The sequence below is a fragment of the Herpailurus yagouaroundi genome, unplaced genomic scaffold, assembly GCF_014898765.1.
Source record: "Herpailurus yagouaroundi ecotype Mexico unplaced genomic scaffold, PumYag 183, whole genome shotgun sequence".
Lineage (NCBI taxonomy): Eukaryota > Metazoa > Chordata > Mammalia > Carnivora > Felidae > Herpailurus > Herpailurus yagouaroundi.
In genome coordinates this window covers 4,611,017-4,635,232 of record NW_024412414.1, presented here as the reverse complement: position 1 = coordinate 4,635,232, position 24,216 = coordinate 4,611,017, and the positions used below count along the sequence as shown (strand labels likewise).

Below are 24,216 nucleotides of genomic sequence, written 5' to 3'. Positions count from 1 at the left end.
GAGGTAATTAAGTTGAGGCTGGTAGGGTGGCCCTCAGTCAGTGTGACTGGAGTTTTTATGAAGAGGGGAAATTTGGACCCAGACACACACGCAGAGAATGTCATATAAAGAGAAAGGCAGAGACTGGGGTGTTGCTGCCAAGGACCAGTAAAGATTGCCAGCAAACCCCCACAAGCTGGGGCTGGGGGAGGCATGAAGCAGATTCTCCCTCATGGCTCTCAGAAGAGATCAACCCTGCCAACACTTGATCTTGGACTTCCAGCCTCCAGAACCGTGAGAGAATCCAGTTCTGTTGTCTGAGCCACCCAGTCTGTGCTATTGCATCATGGCAACTAATACAAAGAGTCAGAACATTGGTTCAAAACCTGACTGTGGACAGCTCCTGACTGCTGGTCCCCTTCCTGCCCTCAGGAACTTTAAAAACAAGGATTGATCTTGAAAATATCTAGCCTCTGTCCACCCCCGTCCACAGCATCTGCTATTCCCTCAGTACAGAGCGCCACCATTCCAAGTGGGGGCCACTGCCCAGCCCCTCCCCAGTCTCCCTGCCTCTGGCCTTGCCCGTCTTCCGTCCCTCCCCTACCTGACCTCCAATGACCTGCCTAGAGTTCAGCCTGGGGTGTCACTCCCTCCCAGCTGCTTATAGAGAAAATCAAGACTCCTGAGCATGGCCATCTTGTGGTAGAGCAGGGAACGAACATCGTGAAGAGGCAGGGTCCTGGCCAAGGTCAGGAGAATGCACCCTCCAGCTACCAGAATTGTATAAGAGACCAGGTCTGTGGTGAGAGGTAGTGATCTCCCTGTCACAAGGGCTGGAGTAGGGTAAGCTGACCACGGGTCTCCTCTGGCTGCACTTCCAGGGCCTGAGGAAGAGCCCACTTGGGGCTGGGCGGGGGGCACATGAGCAAGGCCTCTGCCTCGTGCCATAGCTGCTGCTCACATAGGCAACTGTGACCTCTTTTTACAGAGCCAGAGGGAGTGGGGACGTGGAGTGTCCAACATCCCGCTTACATAATTGATCGATGTCCTCAAAATGGCTGTAACCCGGGCTGCAGCCCCCTGCTGTCTCCTGTTCAGAGGAACGGAAAGAGCCACTGCTCTTTCGAGGACATCCACCTGATCTGGCTCCTGCCCTCAAAGGAATAGTTTAGGTTTTGTTTGGTTTAAAGACGCTCGAAGTCTTAGAGTTGGAAGGGACTTCAGGTCATGACTCTGACTCTCTCCTCGTTGCCTAGCTCTCCTGCTAGGCATCCCAACAGATGGCCAGCCAGCTTCTGCTTGTAGGTCTCTGGTGACAGGGTGCTCACTCCCTCCCAGGCTGACCGCTCCACAGTGGAACAAGTCTATCATATCCTTTCACAGAATTGTTCTTTTTTTCAGATGAGAAAGCAGGTGCTCTGGGTCAGAGCTGTACCCTTGTAGGAGGCAGGGTCTTTGGTAAAGATCTCCGTACAATGGGCTCTGGGAGCAAAGGAGAAGGGTGCCAGTACTTCAGAAGGAAGTAGATGCAGAGGAGAAATCCGAGAAAGCTTCCCGGAGGAGGGGACGTTCGAGTTGCTTCTGTTCAGCTAACACTGAGGCTCTGGTGCCTGGCACTGTGCCCTGGCTGGGGCTACACAGGTGACCACTTCATTGTGGCCCAGGCCACAGGGTTCTGTCCCATGAGAGGCACTGGCACAGAAGGTGGGAAGGGTGCTGGAGGAAGGTGTGGCAGGTGATCTGGAGGGGCTGAGGCTGTGGGGCAGGAGCCGGTGGCCATGAAGCTGGAGAAAGGCTCGAGGTCAGAAGGTGCTGGAATCAGGGGCTTGCTCCTTCAGGCCTGGGAACCGTGGTAAGTTCTGAATGAGTGATGAGGTGACTGACACTGTGTTTTAGAAAGACTAATACTTTTTAGGCTGTCTCGGGAGCTGCAATCTGCCTGCTTGGAATCCTCACCCTCTGGGGCTCCCCAAAACAAGCTGGCTCAGGGAGAAAAAGGAGGCGGCTAATTTTTATGGCCCCCGCGCTTTCCTCTGTATGGTGGAGGCTTCTCTCCCTCTTGGAGAGAGGGCTCAGGGACCAAAAGGCTGGGCTGGGCTTTGCCCTGGGGTTCCCCCTGAGCGTTGGCATCCTCATCTGTAAAATGGGGATGATAGTCTACACCCCTCAGCGAGGCTGGACGATGCCATGACAGGGGTAAACAGTACCAAGCATGGAGCCAGCCATGCTGGTGGTGGCGGTGGGGAGCCTGGCAACACGCCGGACCATGGTCTTCCTTGCTTGTTCTTCCTGCTCTGGGAGAGGGGGAGGGGTGCAGAGGGTGTGGATGTAGATGCGGTGGGGGTGGGGCACAGCTGGTGTCGGGGACTTGGAGGGGCGGCCATTTGTTTGGGGCAGTGGGATAGTGTGGACACTTCACCATGATTTCTGGGCCAGGTGCCTTAGAGGTCTGTGACCTGCCTAGAACGTGGGGGGATTCCAGAAACACCCCAGGGCATCCCTGACCTCCTTGAGGTACTCCGCCTCCTTTCTGGGCGGCGGCCCGTGTACCTGGACGTCTGTGTTGTGCTTCGGTCTGCCTTGAGGATCTCATGTGCTTTGGGTCTACTGCTCTTGCCTTTTTACCAGGCATTTCATTAGGCTGTGGGCTCTGGGGGGGCAGGCATTGCTGACAGAGGGACATGGCACAGGGTAGGTGCTTTGTAAATGTGGGTCATCACGAACAGTCTCTCTGCTTAAGTCCCTCAAAGCCTGACCTGGTGAACGGATTTGGATGGGGACATGAGACCCTTCCAATGTCGCTCCAGGCTCCCTTCCTAGCCTCTTCTCTCATAAATCCAAAGCGGGGTATTCACTAGACTCCAAACACTTAGCATGCCTTCCTGGACACCTCTCTGCGTTTGTCCACGCTGTTCCCTCTGCCTGGAACACCCTCTCTCCCTTAATCTGTGTGTCAAAAGTCTCTTCTTTTTCAGGTGAGTTGCCTCTCCTCATGAAGCCACTCTGGGTTCCTCCAACCCAATGGGGTGCTTCCTTAAACTGCACCAGCATTTCCTTGTATTTATTCATTCATTTGTTTGGCAAATAGCTACTGAACATCTAACTGTTCTGGCCACTGAGGATCCAGAGATGATGGAAGACTCAAGCCACAAGGGCACCAATCTGGTTGAAATAGACTTTCCACATAGATAAAGTAGCTGTAAAATTTCAAAAAAAAAAAAAAAAATCCCTTCCTTTGCTAAAATTATCCAAGATTTTTCTCACTGAGGAAAAACAGCCAGGAAATGGGCGCTTCCTGTTTTCATTAAATAAAGGCTTTTAAACATCTGTTGTTTCTGGTGACACCCGTTGTCTGTGACTTCAAGGGCTCCAAACACCCCCGGATAACCCGGCAAATCCCAGACTGCTGCTCTTCTGATGGCTTTATCTGCAGCGGCTTCGATCAGCCTCGGAAAGTGTACCCGAGGGGGCATCCTATGTGTTGTCTGGGGGGTGATGGGCAAGTCTGTTTCGATCTGTTCTCGCTTCTTGAGGGAGGAAGGCAACGTGATTTGTCCCCTTGACAGATGGGAAAACTGAGGGAGGCAGGGTTTGTGCTCCAGGGGCAGCTGCCCAACAAATCTGAAAATGTTTGTGCGACCCTAGAGGTGGTCCAGCCTGAGGCTCCCGCTCCGGCCAGCCTCACGGTGGCCTGGGAGAGCTTGCCAAAAACTGTGGGCATAGACACTCTGCGAAGGTCACCCAAGAAACTGTGAGGCAGAGACCAGGGGGCTGGGGGGTGGCATGGGAGGCTGCTTCACCCCTTCTGTGCTATGGAACCGTTTGAATTTGGCTCTGTGTGTATCAATCACCCGGCCTAAAAACCAAATAGATCAAAAGCCATCCCCACCCCCACTGGGAGATGCTGAGTCAACAGGTCGGAGCTTTTATACTTTTAAGCAGTGCCACCAGCAACCCTGCTATGTGTCTCTCACTTGGCAATGTCCTACTCTCTCACTGTTCAGATGGGGAAACTGAGGCCCAGGGAAGCGATGCACCTGTGGGTCTTCCGTGAGGAAGTGGCAGGAGCAGGATCAGTACCCGTATCCCTTGATTCTGCTGTGTCACCCTAGTAAGTCACTGCTCTCCAACACAGCTTACCACATCTAAATCTACATCCTGGGGGAGAGTCCAGGGGAGAGAGGAGGTCACCAACAAGGATGCACCAACTTGACAGAAGCAGACAAAGGTGTCAGGGTAAGCTTCTAGTCAGCTGGCTCAGAATGTTGGAACTTGGCAGGGACCTCCCTGGGCCAACCTCCCATTTTACAGATGAGGAGACTGAGGCACAGGGGCGGGGGAAAGGCTTATTATTGACAGACTTGGGGCTCGGATCCAGGTCCCTTTTCTCCAATGTAGGGGCCTCCAGGATGACAGTGCTGCCGGGTGGGACAGCTGCCCCTTCCCAGAGTCTGTGACTGAAGCCAGCTTCTCTGGATGATCACGCTGTCAATGGGAAATGCCAGGGACCCAGCTTAGCCCCTCTTAGGCCCTGTCCCAACTCTCTCCACCCTCCTGATTGAGAACCACTTGCCCTTTCATTTCCGTGGCATCCTGGGGAAGGGCCTGAGGCAGGAAGGCAGAAAACCCATTCTAATATGGATTTGCTCAGCCTTTTACAGCAGGTCTTTGGGAACATCAGTGTCCCTGCTTGGCCTTAGTGTTTTCACCTGCTCAGTGGGGGTGTGCAGAGGCATTTGGACTAGGTCAGCAGCAGCCCAAACCTAAACTCATGCCGTTTTAGTGGATTGTGAAATCAGTTTTGTGGGTGACGACTAGTGTTAAAAAAAGAAAGAAATAGAAGAGAATAGAAAATACTTATAAGCGCATCGCGTTACTTTGTGAGATTCTTATTTTGGTCAGGTGTATGTGTTTACTGAGTCATGATATAAAATACATTTCTTATTTTTTGTGGGTTATGACCAAAAAAGTTATGTGTCTGATACTTCTTTCCACCCCAGCTGCAGGGTGAGGAACAGGGAGCTCTGGGGATGGGAAGGACAGGGGAACCATAGGCTGGCCTTGCTTGCTATGCAGAGACTAGTCTCTGTTGCCTGTAAGGAGATAACATGTCATGGGAAGCCTGAACCCATTAGCAGCTGGTAATGAGCGGGCGTCCCATGGGGAGGCTGATAAATGGCCTGTCTGTTCAGGGACAGACACAGTCTGCAGGAAAACACACATGGGCTCCAGTGCCAAGCACCTGGGGCACAAATCGCCTTTGCTGCTTTAGGCTCTGGGTGGGAGTGAGGAGGCCTGTGGTGTGTGTGTGTGTGTGTGTGTGTGTGTGTGTGAGAGAGAGAGAGAGAGAGAGAGAGAGAGAGAGAGAGAGAGAGAGAGATGAGTACCAGGCACAGTATTGGAAGATTGGTGTTCGAGTCCCATTTGTTCTCATTCATTCACTCCACACTTCTCAAGTACCTTCCATAGGCCGAGCTCTGTGTTAGGGGCTGTTACATGTCACTGGATCCAGACTTATGCATCTACTGGGGAGGGGCATAAAAGAAGGAGACCCACAATGATGGGCCACGTACCTCATGCCAGGCTCTGCCTGTTGCTTCTATGTGCATGATGATACCTCATAGTACCCTGGGGTGTGTATGTGTGGAGAACACTGTTATTATCCCCAGTCTACGGATGAAGAAACAGAGGCTCAGAGAGGTTACATAACTGGCCCAAGGTCACACAGCCAGTAAGGCCGGGACTCAGGATCCCAGGCCTGTCCGATGCCTGAGCTCATACTCTTGACGACGCCTCTCCCTGCTGCCTAAGCGTGAAAGTCCACATCCGCGACATCCTAGTTTCACTTGGTTTTCGGAACACGGAATCTTAGAACACTGGGGCTGGGACTTTGGAAAACACCCTGTCTACCCCCTTTCACTTGAAAGAAAGGGAAATGGAGGCTCCAAGGGGAGCAGAGAACAGCGAGAGGCCCCCACAGAATGGTGTCAGGGCAAGTGGGGGAGAGTGAAGTTGCCTTTACTGGAGGAAGGTGGCCCTGAGAGGCACTGTCACCAAATTCCGCAGCCAAGGCCAATCTGGGTGGGCCTAATTGGGCCAGCCTGGGAACCAACCTGAGCCCCAGCGGCTGTGTTAGTCTTTCGAGGATGTGGAGGCCGGCCTCTCCTGTGACTTGTCCCATGTGCTGAGCTCTGCCCTCTGGGGCCCCGCAGGGTGAGCAGATTCACTCTGCTTGCCCACGGGAACGTTCTGGAGATCTGTGGCAGCCCACGCTTCCTCCCACGGCCTCTCTAGCCTGGGCAGTCTGACTGACCACACGTGTCCATCCGCCCCCAACCCTGCAAATCCCCAGCACCGAGTTCTGTCTTCCTGCCAGATGCAGAGGCGGCTAAAGGAGGCTGAAGACCTATGTGAGTTGAGCACTCCATTAGGTGCACTTATCACATCACCTTCCTTCGTCCTTATAGGGAGGGGTGCTGTCATCCCTCTTCTCTTCTGCCTGAGCACCTGGCCTTTGGTTAACTTTGTAGCTCTGTTCCCCTGGAAACCTGATAAAGGGAGACTGTCAGCTGTGTCACTGTGCGAGCCTACCGGGGAAAGCTGATCAGTAAGCAGGATCTGGATGGACAGAACTCTAAATGATGGTGTGACACCACACGTGGGTTTTCCTGGATACCGGTTGTTTCTGGGGGTCTTCTTTACAGGGAGCCTGGAATCTAGGCCTATGGATGTGTTATAGGAGGTCCTGGCTCCTGTGGGGCAAGAGGCTTCTAAGGCAGGGCAGCCCCCGTGCTTGTCCTTTGGGGGCAAGGGAAGGTTTCTGGGTGCTTGGGTGGATGGCTCCGGGACTATCCCCAGCAGTCGGCTGTGGGTGCTGCCACGGGTCCTGAGCAGACCAATGCCAAACATGGCCTACACTGGTCTCATGAGTCCAAACGTTTAGGAGTATGTGCAGAAAAAACCTGTGGACGCTATAGGGAAACCGAGGCTCTGAAAGGTGAGGCAACTTATGTCAGGTTGGCAGCAGGCTGGATTCCCAGCCTCTCCAAGCCTGCTGGTAGGGTGCCTACCTCGGGCCGCACGGGGTCCTCGATGCCCACCACACAGATACAGGTTAGGTCGTTGAGGATGTCATTCTCATTGTCCCAGTCAGGCTCCGGGCTGCTGGGGAAGTCGCGGTAGGCCACACAGATGGTGCGGAGCCCATCACAGGCCATGGGCTCGATCACCTTCTTCACCATCTCATCCCGGTCGCGGGGCCGGAAGACCCGGGGCTCCCCTGCCCCGTTGAGGATTTTGCAGCACCTGGGGGCAGATGGGAGGGAGATGGGTAAGGTCCAGCTGAGGGCCCAAGGATCCTCCTTCTGACCAGCTTGAGCTCACCTCCCCCTCCCCAGTGATGCTCAGCTGGCCGTGGTTGGTCATCCAGTGTCCATCCTGTTCAACTCCCATAATGCTTCAGGGCTGGTCCAGGCCCCTGGGCCCCAGGCAGGGATGAAATCAAGACCAGCCAAAAAGAAAGCAGGCAGTCTTCTTATAATATTTGCCCCAGTCCATTCAGCAAGAGCACATCTACTTTGATCTGTTTTATATTCACAAGATTTCATCTGAAAAAATCGTTCCACAACTAAAGTGATTTTCAAAGGGGAGGAAACTTAGTTATGCTAGTGGTTCTGGACCTTGCTTGCACATTACAATGGTTTGGAGAAACACTGAATAAATAAATACCCATGTGTGAGCGCTGCCCCAGAGGTTCACCCCAACTCAGTTTGTCTGGGGTGAGTTCAGGAATCAATGTTTTTTCTTTCTTTCTTTTTATTTATTTATTTAATGTTTATTTATTTTTGAGAGAGACAGAGACAGAGACAGAGCTTGAGCGGGGGAGGGGCAGAGATAGAGGGAGACACAGAATCTGAAGCAGGCTCCAGGCTCTGGAACTGTCAGCACAGAGCCTGACGGGGGGCTCGAACCACGGCCCGTGAGATCATGACCTGAGCCAAAGTCGGACACCCAACTGACTAAGCCACCCGGGTGCCCTATTTTTTCTTTCTTTTTTTTTTTTAAAGCTCCCTGGGGTGATTCCAGCGTGGAGCCAGAGTAGACTAGGTCACAATGAAAATCACTCTATGCTAAAGGAAGTAAAATGAGGGAGATTTAACACTGATGATGGGGAGCCCTTCCTGATGATCCAGTGATGTAGGGAGGAGGATGGGGAGGGCTCTCTGCAGACATTTATAAGAGGAAATGGGGAGAAAAGCAGTGGGCGAGGGACCCTGGAGGTGGTCCTGCCGTGGGACGTTGGGCAGGTCCCCCCCCCCCCCACCCCTGAGTGCCAGATGGCCCTTCGGCCCAGCCTGTAGGACAGCCCGTGCTGCACGACTTGGTGGTCCCCGGCTCCCCACACCCCTCCCCGACCACGCGCGGCTTACTTCTTGAGCACGATCTCAGAAGCACCCTTGCTGTACATGCGGAAGCTCTCGTCCGGCAGCTTGATGACTGTGCTCATGGACTTGCGCACAGAGTTGAAGGTGTACACCTTGTACAGCTTCTCCTCTGGCATCTGGGTGCGCACGGGCTCATAATCCTGCTTCAGGTCCAGCACGAAGCCCAGCAGGCCGCACTCTGTCTTGTTGCCCACCTGCCGAGGCAGGGCACCCTCCTTCTCCGGGGGCTGCAGAGAGAGAGGCCCAGGTGGCTCACAGGGGGTTGCTGCTGAGGCCCTGGGGCCGAGCCACCCCCTCCCCTTCTCAGAGAGCCCTGTGTGCCCCCTTCCCACCACCCACACCCTCAGCCCTCTCCATCCAAGACCCAATCCTGGCTCTGGATGAAAGGAGTTAAGCAAGATCCGTGTTTTAAAAATCATGAACTCAGGGGCACCAGGGTGGCTCAGTTGGTTAGGCGACCGACTTCGGCTCAGGTCATGATCTCATGGTCCGTGACTTCGAGCCCCGCATCGGGCTCTGTGCTGACAGCTCAGAGCTGGGAGCTGCTTCAGATTCTGTGTCTCCTCTCTCTACCGCTCCTCTGCTCACGCTCTGTGTCTCTCTGTCTCTCAGTAATGAATAAACATTAAAAAAAATAAAAAAAAAAATCACGAACTCTTTTGGGGCACCTGGGTGGTTCAGTTGAGTAAGTGTTCTGCTTCAGCTCAGGTCATGATCTTACCATTCGAGAGTTCGAGTCCCAAGTCAGGCTCTGCGCTGAAGGCTCAGAGCCTGCAGCCTGCTATGGATTCTGTGTCTCCCTCTCTCTCTGCCCTTCCCCTGCTTGTGTGCTCGCTCTCTCTCTCAGAAGTAATAAATGAATAAACTTAAAAAATATATAAATCACGAACTATTTCAAACATAAAAGCAGGATAGAGAATAATTAAAGAAACACTGGTGTACCCACCATTCAGCTTTGTAGAACCTGAGAAATAGGCCACATTAGCTTCAGATTTTCCCTTTTTGAGAAGGAAAACATGACAGATACAGGTGAATCCCCCTGTGTATCCTTCCCAGTCTGCAGAATCCTCCCCTCCTCCCAGAAAGAACCTCTGTCTCAAATGTGGCATTATTATTACCCTGTGTGTGTTTTAAATGTTTATTTTTATTTATTTATTAAAAATTTTTTTGAGATAGTTCTAGATTCACATGCAATAAGAAATACACTCTTCCTCCAGTTTCCCCTAGTGCTCACCTGTGTATGACTACAGTACAATGTCACAGCAAGACACTGACACCGATACAATCAGACCCACCTCACTCAGACTTCACCGGTTTTACATGCACTCACGTGTGTGTGTTTAGTTCTATGCAACGGCATTGAGTGTGGATTCCCACGACCGCCAGCAGGAAGATACATGAAGATACACACAGTTCATGACAAGGATCTGATCCCTGTGACACCCTTTTTAGAGCTGCAGTCACCTCCCTTCCCCCCCACCCCCAGCCCTGGCAGCCACTAGTCTGTTCCCTATCTTTATCATTTTGTCATTTCAAGCCTGTTCTGTAAATGCAACCATACGGTATGTGTAACTTTTGAAGACTGGCTTCTTTTCACTCAGTATAATCTCCTTGAGGTCCAGGCAAGTTATCGTGTGTGTCAACAGCTTGTCCCTTTTTTTTTTTTTTTTAAATTTTTTCAATGTTTATTTGGTTTTGAGAGAGAGAGAGAGGCAGAGAGGGAGGGAGACACAGAATCCAAAGCAGGCTCCAGGCTGAGCTGTCAGCACAGAGCCCGATGCGGGGGCTCAAACCCATAAACTGCGAGATCATGACCCAAGCTGAAGTCTGACGCTTAACTGACTGAGCCACCCAGGCGCCCCTGAAACTGCTATGTTTCTAAGTCAAAATGGTCAATTACATGTAGCCTAACCTACTGCATGTATGTGTGTGTAAGGAGACTGTAGACATTCTTCTAAAAGTTGTTTGCTCATGTAATTGCATTTTGAGAGGCACCTGTGTTTATGGTTCTGATTTGTTCCTTTTTTTGACTGTTCTATTGATTCCCTTCTATGACTAAGGCACAGTTTACTTTTCCCTTCTCCTGGTCCCTTCCACTTTTCTTTCTTTCTACTCACTGATCTGACACACACTCTTCAGCACCGGCTGGGTGCTGGCCCTCTGCCAGGTGCTGGGCTGCATGAACACAAACTCCCACCCTGGGGTCTCAGTGAAATCATCAGCCACCTCTCCCCCAGCACCTCTCACTTCCTTGTGTGGCTGGCTGAACACAAGCTGTTTCATGCCTCTGTGCCTTTGCCTCTGCTGTTCCTTCCCCCTCCCCTGCAAGGCAAACTCCTCCATTCCCTTTTTACTTTAAATTTATTTATTTATTTTTGATATATAGAGAGAAAACACAAGTGGGGGAGAGGAAGAGAGAGAGAATCCCAAGCAGGCTCCACACCATCAGCGCAGAACCTGATGTGGGGCTCGAACTCACGAACCTCAAGGTCATGACCTGAGCTGACATCAGGCGCTTAACCAACTGAGCCAGCCACCCAGGCACCCCTCCTCCTTGCTTTTTAAGGGCCAGCTCAAATATCACAGTGTCTTTGACAATTGCTTCATGGGTCTGTCTCCCCCTGAATAAATGAGTTATCAGATTCTTTTCTCTGCAGGGTTCTCAGAACCAGCATAAAACCCAGCACACAGTGGGCACTTAGTCATTGTTGGCGGGATGGTTCCATGCGGATCAGAATGGTGGGAGAGGTTAATACGTAAGAACAAGAAACCTCCATGTGGGCTAATGGTGGGATTAGCCGGAGGGAATGGGAGGTGAACTCACATCCCACCTGCACCCACACCCACGTGCATGCACTGCTCATTTTCCTTGCATAAAATTACTATGCAGCATCTTAGGTGGAGGTGGCTTTGGGAGTGGTAAAAGGCACCACAGATAAACTGAAACCCTAGAGAGATTTAGAAGAGGAATATCTACCTATGAGCATGCCTGTGCCAACAGCCCCCCCCGCCCTGACTCCCGCCACCACCATTAGTGGCTTTGCATGGGTCTCAAACCAGCGTTGTCCAGGACCTCTGTATCCTCAGCCCCAGCCCCTTGTCATATTACTCGAACGAGCTTCACAGACAGGAGAAGGTGGGGTCTGGGAGATGCTGGCATGGACCACTTGTGCAGGGGACAGGACGGCGATGGGACATAGCCCTGGCCAACTCCCCCTTCCACAGTTAGGGCTCAGGCCTAGGGAGCCCACCCAAGCACTGTGGAGTCACTGGCATTGATAATGCGGTGGTCTTGAGACTTAGGGATTCATAGGAAGGACAGAGCCTTAAGCTCTTGTCCTCAGTTTCTCTGTCTGTAAAACGGAGAGACTAGAGCAGATGATCTCTAGCTGAGAGAAAAATCAACCATTTTCAACCCTTTTCTTCAAGTGGATCATGGTGAGGGATGGTGCAACAAGGCGGAGGCACAGTCCTCAGCAGTGGTTGAGGGCTCTGGGCGGGAACAAGGCTCAGAACGTCCTCCCTGCTCCCACGCCAAGCAGAACTATGTCTCCAGCACCACAGGCCTTGGGAGGCTCCCCACTCCTGGGCTCTTTGGTGGGATTTGATCTGGAAACAAAGGAACCTTTGGTACAGCTTCCCATTTCTGATGTTTGTGAAAATAAATTTGAAGCACTTCCCTTTGTCTCTGTAGCGTGGTATTATGTTGTGCTTTAAAAATGATATATTTATTTACCTACTTTTAATGTTTTCTACATTTTGATAGTTAATCTTCTGGTGACCTCCAGAGTTTTATGTATTTTCCACAACAGTTTTTCTCCCCTCTCCACCAATGAAAGAAAATGACAGCTCGGAGGGCTTAAAGAAAAATGCCTAATTACTTCTTTGCCCAAGAGAGCTGAGCAGTTATGCCTTCAAAATACCCGGCATTTTATTACCCTCTGTGAGATATTTTAATTTTCCTCTAAAAGGATTTCAAACAATCCATGGTTGCAAATGGCAGAGCTGCCTCCTACGTAATTCAATTTGTTTCCATGAACTTGAGCTCTGAGATCGCCCACGTGCATTACTAAGAAGCAGAGGCCCATCCCTTTTTTCTTTAGACTTTTTTTTTTTTTTTTAATCTTGACAAACCCAGAGATTTTGCTATTGCTGTAGACTTTCCAGGAGCTTTTTTATCTCCAGGGTTCCAATTCTATAAGGGAGTTGAGGCATCAGTATTGTTTCCATTTTAACAGACAGGAAGCAGGTCCAGGGGGACGTGACTTGCTCTTGATCACAGACCTGCGGAGGGGCAGGCCTGGGGCTGTCCCCAAGCTTCCTGGCTCCCAGGGCAAGAGCTTCATCCAGCACATTCCCCAGTGTGGTCCTGAGCCCTCTGGGAATGCTGGGTGCAGCCACGAGGCATAATTTTGAGAGGACAATTCATGTCCCTGTTTTGGGATGCTGGGGGGTGAACAGAAGCAAGGGTAAGGAATGATGACATAAAGAGCTACAAGTTATAAATAACATCCGCACAAATGAGATTAAAAAAGCATAGCTGGCATGTACCACCCCACACTCATTAGGGTGGCTATTGTAAAAAAACAAAACAGAAAACAACAACTGTTGGTGAGGGTGTGAAGAAACTGCAACCCTGCGTACTGTGGGTGGGAAGGTAACACGGTGTTGCTGCCATGAGAAAAACAGGATAGTGGATCCTCAAAAAATTAAACAATGGAATTACCATACTATCCAGCACTTCACTTCTGGATATATACCCAAAAGAATTGGAAGCAGGAACCAGAAAAGAGATTTGCATGTCCGCGTGCATAGCAGCGTTACTCGCAAAAGCCAAGAGGCGGGAGCAATCCAAGTGTCTATCGACAAATGAACGATAAACAAAGTAGGGTCTCTCCATGCAACGGAATATTATCCAGCCATAAAGTGGAAGGAAATTCTGACACATGTGACAACATGGATAAACCCCGAGGACATTATAAGTGAAACAAGCCAGTCACAAAAGGACAGATGCTGTATAATTCCAACTGTATTAGGTACCCAGAAGAGTCAGATTCACCAAAACAGAAAGTAGGATGGTGGGTGCCAGGGGCTGGTTGTGGGGGGAATGGGGAGTTAGCATTTGATGGAGACAGAGTTTAAGTTTGGGCAGATGAGAAGTTTTGGGATTGATGGTGGTGATGGTTGCACAACAGTGTGAATGTACTTAACGGCGTGGGACTGTGCACTTAAAAACAATTAATCTGATTCATTTGATGTGATGTATATTTAACCACTAAAAAACCTCTAAAAAGTCCCCCCCAAAAACCTGACAACCGTAGCATAGTAAACTATAGCATCTGCAATATGATGATTTGGAACGTGTTCGGGAACGACTTTGTGCTGAGCGGCTGCCTCTGGTGGCCTAACCCGCTCTTCCTCACCCCTCAAGGACAGGCACTGGTGGGGAGCCTCCCTAAGGCCCAGACGAACCACCAGCCCACTCAACAGGAGCATCAGCGGCCACTGTTTGCATGGTGGCTCTGCCCCATCCTGTAATGGGCTTGTCACATGCACTATCTGGTTGTACCCTCCCAGATCCCTGGGAGGCCAGCTACGCTACGAAGCGGCCCAGCCAGGATTTGACCCCAGTGTTCTTGGCTCTGAGCCCACAGCACATGGTCTCCCCACAGCCCCGCCTGTCTCCACTGGCCCTGGAGATCTTTAGTTGACTGGGAACTTGCTGCTGATGGCTTTAGAGTCCAAGGGGATGGCGGGGGGGCGTGTCTGTCTTGCTTATCTTTGCCTCCCACTTCGGGGTAGTCAATAAATATCTGTGGAATGAATAAATGAATAATCCCATGCGTGTGTGTGTAGGGTGCTGCCAATAGGAGGCCGGAGGGGGCTATTCTGGCCTCCAGAATCGTCGTCTGAAGGCCGGCCTCCCCAGGAGCTTCTCGGTGCTAGGCCTCCTGAGGAACGTGAGGCGCAGGGCTGCGGGATCTTCCCTAGAGGCTGGGAAGACAGGTCAGTGTGAGTGTCTGGGACAGGTTGACACGGAAACCTTCCCAGGCTTAGCAGTGTATTGTGTGTATGTGTGTGTGTGTGTGTGTGTGTGTGTGTGTACAGTTGTGTGTGTGTGTGTGTGTGGTGTGTGTTTGTGTATGGTGTGTGAGTGCAGGTGTACATGTGTGTATGGGGTGTGCACAGCGTGTAAGTGCAGTGTATGCGTGTGGTGTGTGTGTAGTTGTATGTGTGTGCTATGTGTGCATGGTGTGCAAGTGTAGTAGTTTTGTGTATGTGTGGTGTGTGTGCAGTTGTGTGTGGTATGTGCAGTTATACGTGTGTGGTATGTGTACAGGGTGTGCAAGTGCAATTGTGTGTGTGTGTGTGTGTGCATGCACACATGCAGGGTGACAGCATGTGATATAGGGATTAACAGCTCTGTTAAAAATCCAAATTCCCCATTTGGAGTTATTTGCTTTGAACTCTTCTCCCAGAGATGGTGTTTGCAAAAAAAACCAAAAGAAAACAACCAAAACAGGTGTCAAATTCAGCATACAGGCCCCTGCCATTTCACAGAATCACAGCCCACCCCACCTCCCCATCTTAATGCCCTTGCAAAGTCGCCTTCAGAGTCGTCCACGCTTTTGGCACGCCTGGCTTGGCCAGAGCCCAGTCGCAGAGTATGGCTTGACTTGGGGACTCTGAGGCTCATTGGAATATTCAGTTGAGCCCTGGCTTTGCAGCCAGGAGATCTGAGTTCAAGGGTTGGCTCTCTGCTTCCTGGAGCACTCCCTCCCCCTCTCTAAGTGCCCAGGTTCTAAGATTTATGGGCAATACAGTGAAGCAGCTCCTTCCTGCCTTTGAGGGTTACTGGGGCTCTCTGGGGTGAGGGGCATCTCAGCATGGGGTATGTTGACGACCCGGGGTTTCTCATTTGGTGAAGTTTGGCTTACCTATTTGGGCAAACCATCCTGCCAGGAAAACCCTTTTTGCTCTTTCCTCCAGAACCACTTCAGGGGCTCCAGGGAGATTTGTTTTTTGTCTCAATAGTTTATGTTTTCAGAAATACGCCATAAACTTCCAACAATTCAGCTCCACAAGTCTCCATCCTCAGCTTAATAATTCAAATGTTAACTGCACTGTCAACCTACTTTCAAAGAGGTCTCATAAAATACAAAATTAAGGTCCGCTTGGCAGTTTCAGCACACAGAGGACACACGGTTGGAAAAGGAGAATGTTTTCCCAAGAAAGCACAAGAAGGCCTCCAAAGTCTGAGGAAGGAGGTATTTCTATCTTAACACTCAGCTGTGGTTCTGAGAAGCTGCAGGGTGATGGAAAGAAGCTAGTAGAAGTCCTGATGTTCAAAGAGTCAGAGACAACAAAGGAAGTCTGAGGGTGTGCCAGGATTTCTGAGGCAGGGAAGCAATTTCTCACTAAAGGATGATTCACATAGCTTCTCTCAGAGGGCAAGTTTAGTTCCTAATGGTTAGAAATAAGACAGGAAAGAAGAAAGCTTTGCTATCCTCACAGGGATGGGGCTATGGGGTTGAAGCTGGCCCGCTGGGAGGGCCCTTCTAGACCACTTTTCCTGGCCTCCCTGACACTAGCCGTGGCCCTCACACCACTCTCCACCTCTGCCTGGGGTGGTTTTTCTAAGTACCACCAGCAGCATCCTTTCAAGGGCTTATCTGATGCCACCTAGCTGTCCCCGCCCCCTGCCCTCCAGCCTCGACTCTCATCATTCTAGCCCCAGAGAAATGCACAGGCCACAGATCACGTGAATGAGCCATGCATCTTAGGGTCCCTGGGCCTTTGTAGGGCTGTGTCCCTGTCTGCAATGTCCTTGCCCCCTTGCCCACTTGGTAAACTCCCCCAGAATTCTCTGGGCCCCACTCTGCCACTTGGTGGTCAGGAGCAATGCTGGGCAGGTTACTTAATGTCTCTGCAGCCAGTGTTTTTAGCTGCAAGATGGGAATGGTCATATTTGCCTTTATCCCCCTGAAGGGATGTGGAGGGTCAAGGAAGATAGTGGCTGGCAAAATAAACGACAGAGGATAAGGCTCAGAAATAATAACAGAAGTAGTGAGAGTAATAACATATGTGGACTGAGCACTTGCTACATGTCAAGCACTGTGCCGGGAGCCTCACATAGATTTTCTCATCTGATCTTCACGGGAGCCCTGAAGCTGCCTCAAGGCAAAGGTGCAGCTGCGTGAGTTGGGTGGGAAGGGGTGGTGAGCTGCACAGGCTCCAGCTTGGACGGGGTTCTAATCCTGACTCAGCCTCTTATCTGCTCTGGAACTCCAAGCATGATTTTTAACTTCTCCCAGCTTCAGGGTCTGAGCTATGAATTAGAGATGTGATGTCACTTACTTCATGGGGTTGTTATACAAGGCAGAATGGGGTATGCACTTAGCATCGAGCCTGGCTAAGTGGATGTTACCAATTAGGATTAATTATGTACACACTTTATAGATTTGCAGATTGGAAAATAGAAGCTCAAAGAGGTCAAGTAACTTGTTCAGGGTCACATGGGTGCTAAGTGCTGGAGCTGAGGTTTGAACCTTGGTTTGTTGGACTTCAGAGCCAAACCTCATTACTTCTTGGACTGGGTGTCCAGACATCTGGATTCCAGCTTTAATAGTCCACAGGGTGACTTGGCACAAGTCCCTTTCTATTTCTGGGCCTCAGATAAAGTAAGGGGGCTGGACCAGTATGTCTCTAAGGTATACGAATCCATGTAGATGACACCCACACAACCTACCCTTGCAAATACTCAAGTAGGTTTGTGTGTGTGTGTGTGTGTGTGTGTGCGTGTGTGTGTGTGTGTGTGTTTTAAGAATGAAAGGTGCTAACTAATTGGGAGGTCTCCGGATCAATGAAGACCAGAGAGCAGAGGGCAGCTGCAGAAGAGACCAGCTCAGTATGCTGGAGGGACCCAGAGAGCACTGCTATTGACCATGGGGCAGAGATGGGGCCAAACCCTACCTCTTGCTGCCACAAGAACAGGAAAGTAGAACACAGAGATAGTCCTGTTCTGAGCATCTTATTAATTCACATTCACCCAGCCACTGCCCACATATTCATCCACCCATACGTCTAGATTTCCCAGCCTGGTTTAGAGGGTGGTTGGACATCTACTCTGGACCGAGCAAACCCTTACTCTTCTCAGGATTCCTCTGGGCCTGGAAGGACAGTCCCTTAGACACCCTTTGCCCCACATGGCTTGGCAGGCCCTGGTTCTGAATATGACTGCCTGGACCCCAGGCCTTCCTTCTTTGAGATCACCCTATACTAAAGATGCTGCAGGATTGGTTTCAGTGACCAAGAGCCTGGTCTGGACACTCTACTCAACAGCTGGCTTTGGAGTGTCTATAAGTTGGCTTTGCCATACTTGGCTATGTGACTTTGGGTAGGACCCTTTCCTCTGTAGTCCTAATGCTTCCGCTGTCTGTTTATTGGTTAGCCTCTGCATTGCTACAAACGGAATCCTCTTTCAATGGGTGATTTTATTCAATGGGCGATTTAACGACAACACTAACCATACTTAGTGCTGAATACGAGCCAGGCATTGTGCTAAGCACTTGTCACTTACTAACTCATTTCATCCTCACAATAATCCTATCATTTCCCCCAAGAAACTGAGGCAGAGAGAGGTTAAGTAACTTGTTGACATTCATATAGCTGGAGAGGGATTTGAACCCAGGCTGCCTGGCTCCAGAGTATGAGCCTTCACCACTACCCTGTCATACCAGGGGACTCTGCTATCCCTTCTATACCAGTGGCCATCAGCCCCCAGCAAGGAGAACCATGTGGCCAGGGGTCTTTCAGAAAAGACCCAGAAAGAGAGGCACAGGGGTCCTAGGAGGCTGGGGTTCAAGGCACATCAGGAGACACTGGTGCCTAAGTAAGAGGTAAGTGATTTAGCCTGATTACAAACCAAAGATTCCAGTTCTGGGGTCCCTGAACTCTCTTTAGTCTCAGCAGTTCACCTCCCCAGGTAGACTGACTGACCCCTGTCCTTTAAGCCACCTAGACACAACCAACATTGAAAATGAGAATTTAACTTTGCTGCCAGTGCTATGAAACACTGCCTAATTGAGATGTTTCATCAGCCTTCCTGGCAGATCCCAGAACTCCTTCTTATGGTGATTGCATAACACACATCTCCATCCAAGCCCACCTCGCAGGGCTCTGCCCACGCGGCCACCCCCTCGCCCGAAGCCTGGTCTGGGAATTGCTCTGCTCCCCTCTCTGCCACATCTCCAGGACAAGGTCATGAACAGCATCTCAGTGATTTTAGGGAGGCCTGGGAAACGGAATAGAACATTGCTGATCTCCCTTGATTCCCACATTGGGGTTGGGGTGGGGGTGGGGTGGGAAGAAGACAAAACATGGTCATTTCTGGCATCACACACAGGGTTCTCTATCGCCCATCTGCCTGCATCCTCCCGACCTACTTTCTCCTTTCCTCTGTGCTGCCTCCTGCAGCCTGCAGCTCTAGGGTGATGTGGGTGGCTGCTTAGCCCTGGACCGGCCGGTGTCTAGAGGCAGAAGTTGCCTCCTCCCCCCTCTCCCACCAGCCCTCAGCCCCTCGCTGCTGCTGAGTCACACTCTCCTCCCCGTTTGGATAAAGCTTCTGGCGGCTCCCACAATCCAACCTGATGGCGATGCTTTGAGCTGGCTCAGGGGCAGAAGGGAGAGGTCAGGGCTAGGGCACATTTGGAGGCTAAGCAAAAAAGCCCAGCTGCTCACCCAGAGGCTCACACTGCAGAAATGACCTACACATCTGGAGGCTGACTGACCTCCGGATGGACAAGTCTGTGCTTCTCTTCATCTGAATGCTGGTTAATTACAAAAAAAAAAAAAAAAAAAAAAAAAGCCATCTGTGCTTCTAAACCAAAAAGGGATTACAGCATGATGAGTCTATGCAGCTTAGCTGAGACAGGAATATGATAGTTTTTCTTATCAAAGCTTGTGATGCTGCTACCTAATAGAAGTTACTAACAACAACGTCATCGGTGGTGGATTGTGAAAATGGCCACAATTAGTTCCTCTCTAAATCCATGCCCTTTGCAATGTGACTTGGCAGTTCCTCCTGGCAAGAGATGGAGTCAGCCTCCCCATTCCCCGGGTCTGGGCAGGCCTCTTGGCTTGTGTTGGCCAACAGGATGTGGCAAAATGACCACGTCAACACACCTAGACCAGCCTGCCGGAGGAGGCGGGAGCGCACAGAGCCCAGATGAACCATCCCAGCTGAGGTCATCCTAGACCAGCCTGCGGTGCTGCCGAGATCAGCAGGGCTGTCCCCTGAGCCACCACAGATGCAGACGTGTGAGGGAGTCCTGCTGAGAGCAGAAGGACCACCCCGCTGAGCCCAGCCTGAATTGCCAGCTCACAATCGAGCGCTAAATACACAGTTTGATTTTAAGCCACTAAGTTTTGGAGCACAGCAGTCCCCCACTTATTCTTGGGGGACACGTTCCAAGACCTCCAGGGGATGCCCAAAGCTGTGGATAGTACCAAGCCCCATGTATACTATGTTTTTTTCCTCGATACACATATCCATGATAAAGTTTACTTCATAAATTAGACACAGTAAGAGAATAACACCTGATTCATAACTGATAATAAAATAGAACAGTTAGAACCATATACTGGAGGTATATGTGAATGGGATCTCTCTCTAGATATCTTATTTTACTGTACTCACCCTTCTTCTTGTGGTGATGTGAGACGGTGGAGTGCCTACATGCTGAGATGCAGTGAGGTGAATGATACAGATATGTGACATGACATTAGGCTGCTACTGACCTTCTGACGTATTGTTAGCAAAGGGTTATCTGCTATGGGACCGAGGCTGACTGGAGGTAACTGAAACTATAGATACGGGGAGCCTACTGTAGTGATGTAGCAAAAGCCTGCTAATAAAAAGTGTGGAAGTTTTCTGGTAAGAGGGACAATGATGGGATCTAAAAAACACAACTAACACACTATTTTTCTGTCATATAAACACTATTGCTAAATCAAACGGAAACAAGTTGCTTACTCCACGACCATCCCAAAAGACACCAGCAGGATTCAAAAATACGAGTCACGTCGCTCCATCTGCCCAGAACTTCCGCCTCGCCCCACGGACGTGGGTGCTTCCCCCAGAGGAGGCTGCACCACTCACCAGAATCTTGGTGGTGTAGGCGCTGTTGATGGCAATGGCGTTGACGAGCAGCTCCATGGTCTTGGCGTTGATGGAGCTGGGGTCGGGGATCTCCTTGTAGTGGACATCGCCCACGTAGGCCTGCACGACTGTCATGCGATTGGTGGTCAGTGTGCCTGTCTTGTCTGAGCAGATGGCGGTGGCATTGCCCATGGTCTCGCAGGCATCCAGGTGGCGTACCAGGTTGTTGTCTTTCATCATTTTCTGGGGGAAAGGGGCGAGTGAGAGGGCGGCAGTAAGGAGAGGGAGCTGGGGAGCCAGAGAGCTGAAGGCATGGGGGAAACACGCAGTAAATGAGGCTCTGCCTCTGCTATCTGCCCCTTTGCCTCCCACAGACGCAAAGGGCATTCACTGAAACGTTGACATCTGAACTCCTCGTGTGTGTGCAGCCTTTTCCTTTACTTTGATTTGAACCATTTAGAAGATTTGATGAATTGACTTTGTTCATTTGAATTATGGAAATAATCTGTATTCCTTACAGAAAAAAAATAAGGGAGAAGGATGATAAATTAAGGTTGGGTCCTTTCCGGTTACCTCAAATATTTTTCTCTTACGCCCTGACAGAAAGAACCATTCCTTATCTGGTTATGGGTTTTTTTTTTCAAATGTACCATCTTTTGCTGGCGCCTGGTTTTCATTTGGTTCCACCAAAAATAAATAAATTTAGGATAGACATGTGTGTTTATAGACATAGAACAATATCTGGAAAAATATCAAAATATTAATGTCATTATTTCTGGGTGGTAGAATTATAGGAGATTTTTATTGCCTTCTTTTAAAAATCCAGGGGCGCCTGGGTGGCGCAGTCGGTTAAGCGTCCGACTTCAGCCAGCTCACGATCTCGCGGTCCGTGAGTTCGAGCCCCGCGTCAGGCTCTGGGCTGATGGCTCAGAGCCTGGAGCCTGTTTCCGGTTCTGTGTCTCCCTCTCTCTCTGCCCCTCCCCCGTTCATGCTCTGTCTCTCTCTGTCCCAAAAATAAATAAATGTTGAAAAAAAATTAAAAAAAAAATAAAAATCTATAGGTTCTTCTTTAAAAATTTTTTTTTAATGTTTATTCATTTTTGAGAGAGAGACAGAGAGACAGAGCAAGGGCAGTGACAGAGGGAGACACAGAATCCTAAGAGGCTCCAGGCTCCCAGCCGTCAGCACAGAGCCCGACGCAGGGCTTGAACCCACGAACCGTGAGATCATGACCTGAGCCGAAGTAAGACACTTAACCGACTGAGCCACCCTAAAAATCTATAGATTCTAAAAAAAATTCTATAGATTCTATTTTCTGCATTCAATACAGATTATAACTTGTATAATAAAAATCACAAATTTCTTTTCAACAGAGATATATGGAAAAGAAAAGCCAGCCATAATGCTATCACCCAGAACTGACACAGCTTATGTATCAACATCTTTTCTTTTCAAATTTATAGCAAAAATGAAATCCTACCATGTATATTATTATTAATTTCTTGTATTCGTCTTCCTCTCTGTCTTTCCAGCTCCACTCCTATAGCTTCTTTCAGGTTCTCAAGCAAGTCATGCAAATAAAGTCACTCTCCAGGAACTGCCACTCAGTGCAGGCCCTCCCGACACAGGGACCCTATCTGCCAAGGAGGGACATGAAAAGTTGCTAGAGGCAGAATCAGGCACAGTTCCAGCCTGTTCCTAGGAATCTGATTTCCTTTCTTCTTGCCCATTATAGCTCTTTGTAAGAAGGGTAAAAAGAAGTGTCAGGAGAATAATTTTAACACTAGTTCACGTCACTGCAAAATGGGTATCGGTTAGAGATCTGTGCTATTGCCATTTTCTCTTATAACACATTTAATGTACGTTTACTGGATGATCAACTTACAGACTTACAGTCTGCAAAGTTCCTCCTCACTTTCTGGTCTGACTTTACTACAAGGATTTTCGTCAACCATTTTGGCAACTGAAAAAAGTCACGGCAGAGTGATTTGACCAGGATCACACACCTAATGTGAGGGTTAAAGTTGGGACAGGAACCCAGCTCTGTTGAACCTCACAGCCTGGATCATTCCATCAGGCCTCTGACCACCTGCACTCTCGGAAGAGGGTTCGTCTGTCGGGCTTCAGAATACATAGGTGGCTACCGAGCACTAGAAATGTGGCTGGTCTGACGTGAAACATGTGGTACATGTAAAACACATGTTGGATTTTGAAGACTTATCATGAAAAAAGAAATGTAAAATATGTGACTAGTGATTTTTATATTACATGTGGGATTAATAATAATTTGGACATGTTAGGTAAAGTAAATTATATTACAATTAATGTCACTTGTTTCGTTTATTTTTTCTTTTTAACGTGACTACAAGGAAATTTAAAATCACACATGCGGCTCATATCATATCTCTATTGGCCAGCGCTGATCTAAGTGTCATCTCTAGTGTTTTGATGGCGGCTCCCAGGGGGGTATGCCAGGCTCAGAGAGGGGACAGTTTGCCTCTCCTGGGTTGGGGTGCTGTACTAAGTTTATCAAGTGACTGTATCAAGTTTATCAAGGGACTGGTTGGGGTGCTGTACTAAGTTTATCAAGTGACCTAAGACAGCTGAAGGCACCAGGTGCCAGAGATACAAACTGTAGATGGTGCAGAGGTCTAAAGATGTCAGTACATAATCCCCCCAAACTAACCCTGTGTGACTTTCAAAGACACCCTGAGTTCAGCTGGGTGGCCATGGGGGTCCCAACTCATGGCTGTGTGTGTGGGAGAGTCTCCATCTCTGGGCCCCAGGTCCCCAAGCAGCATCGTGTTGTGACCTGTTTGGGCTTTGGTTTGTGGGATGGAGTTTCTTCAAGAACCCTAAAACAAGGAGACGATAAGGGCCGTATCTTTTACACAGAACTGCCACTTTCTGGCACCTGCCTGGAGATCTCTTTTCTGTATGAAATTACATCGGTGAGCCCGGTCCAAATTCCAACTTGGAAACTGACGCTTGCTATGCCCTCCACCAGCTCTGCCAACGTCTCGGAGAGAGTGCCTTGTTTATAAACATGCCCTGGCCTCTGTCCTCACGGGGATGTCCTGGCATCAGGGCCCTGGGAACCAGGAGCGCAAGGTGGGAAAACCATGGGGCCAAGGGAAGAGAATGAGCCCGCCATGTGAACCAGGCTCAAAGTGCCCGTGGAGATGCTCAGCTCAGTGTTCAGGCTCTGTGGATGGTCATTGCCTGGAAGCAGGGGGCAGGGGTCTCTTCCATCTGGGGGGCACTAGGAACACCCCCCAAGACCCAAGTTTTCATAGTCAGCTTTCTTGGGCCTACCCTTCTTCATTAAACTTTTTTTTTTTTTTAAAGTTTGTCATGCCCACGTGTGAAAGTGGGAGCAAGCAGGGGAGGGGCAGAGAGAGAGAGAGAGAGAGAGAGAGAGAGAGAGGGAATCCCAAGCAGGCTCCACACTATCAATGCAGAGCCTGATGCAGGGCTCGATGTCCACAAACTGTGAGGTCATGATCTGAGCCAAAATGAAGAGTCAGATGCTCACCTAACTGAGCCACACAGGTGCCCTCATTAAACTGCTTTTAAACCCTCTTCCATTTTCCGCCCGTCCCTTGAGAGGAGGGGGCTTCCTTACATCAGATA

The 24,216-nt window shown here is 50.0% G+C and overlaps 1 protein-coding gene across 14 annotated transcripts in view; it reads right to left on the bottom strand.

The window, feature by feature from the left end:
- The window catches only part of ATP2B2 (ATPase plasma membrane Ca2+ transporting 2), a 388,866-nt gene that overhangs the window by 27,514 nt on the left and 337,136 nt on the right, over nucleotides 1–24,216 (bottom strand). For all 14 annotated transcript variants that reach the window (XM_040491970.1, XM_040491982.1, XM_040491969.1 and 11 more), the window contains 3 exons: nucleotides 20,584–20,826; nucleotides 8,409–8,650; nucleotides 7,050–7,284 (listed from right to left, as the gene is read on the bottom strand). In XM_040491970.1, coding sequence (XP_040347904.1) covers nucleotides 7,050–7,284; nucleotides 8,409–8,650; nucleotides 20,584–20,826 — 720 coding nt within the window. The remainder of the gene's footprint in view (nucleotides 1–7,049; nucleotides 7,285–8,408; nucleotides 8,651–20,583; nucleotides 20,827–24,216) is intronic.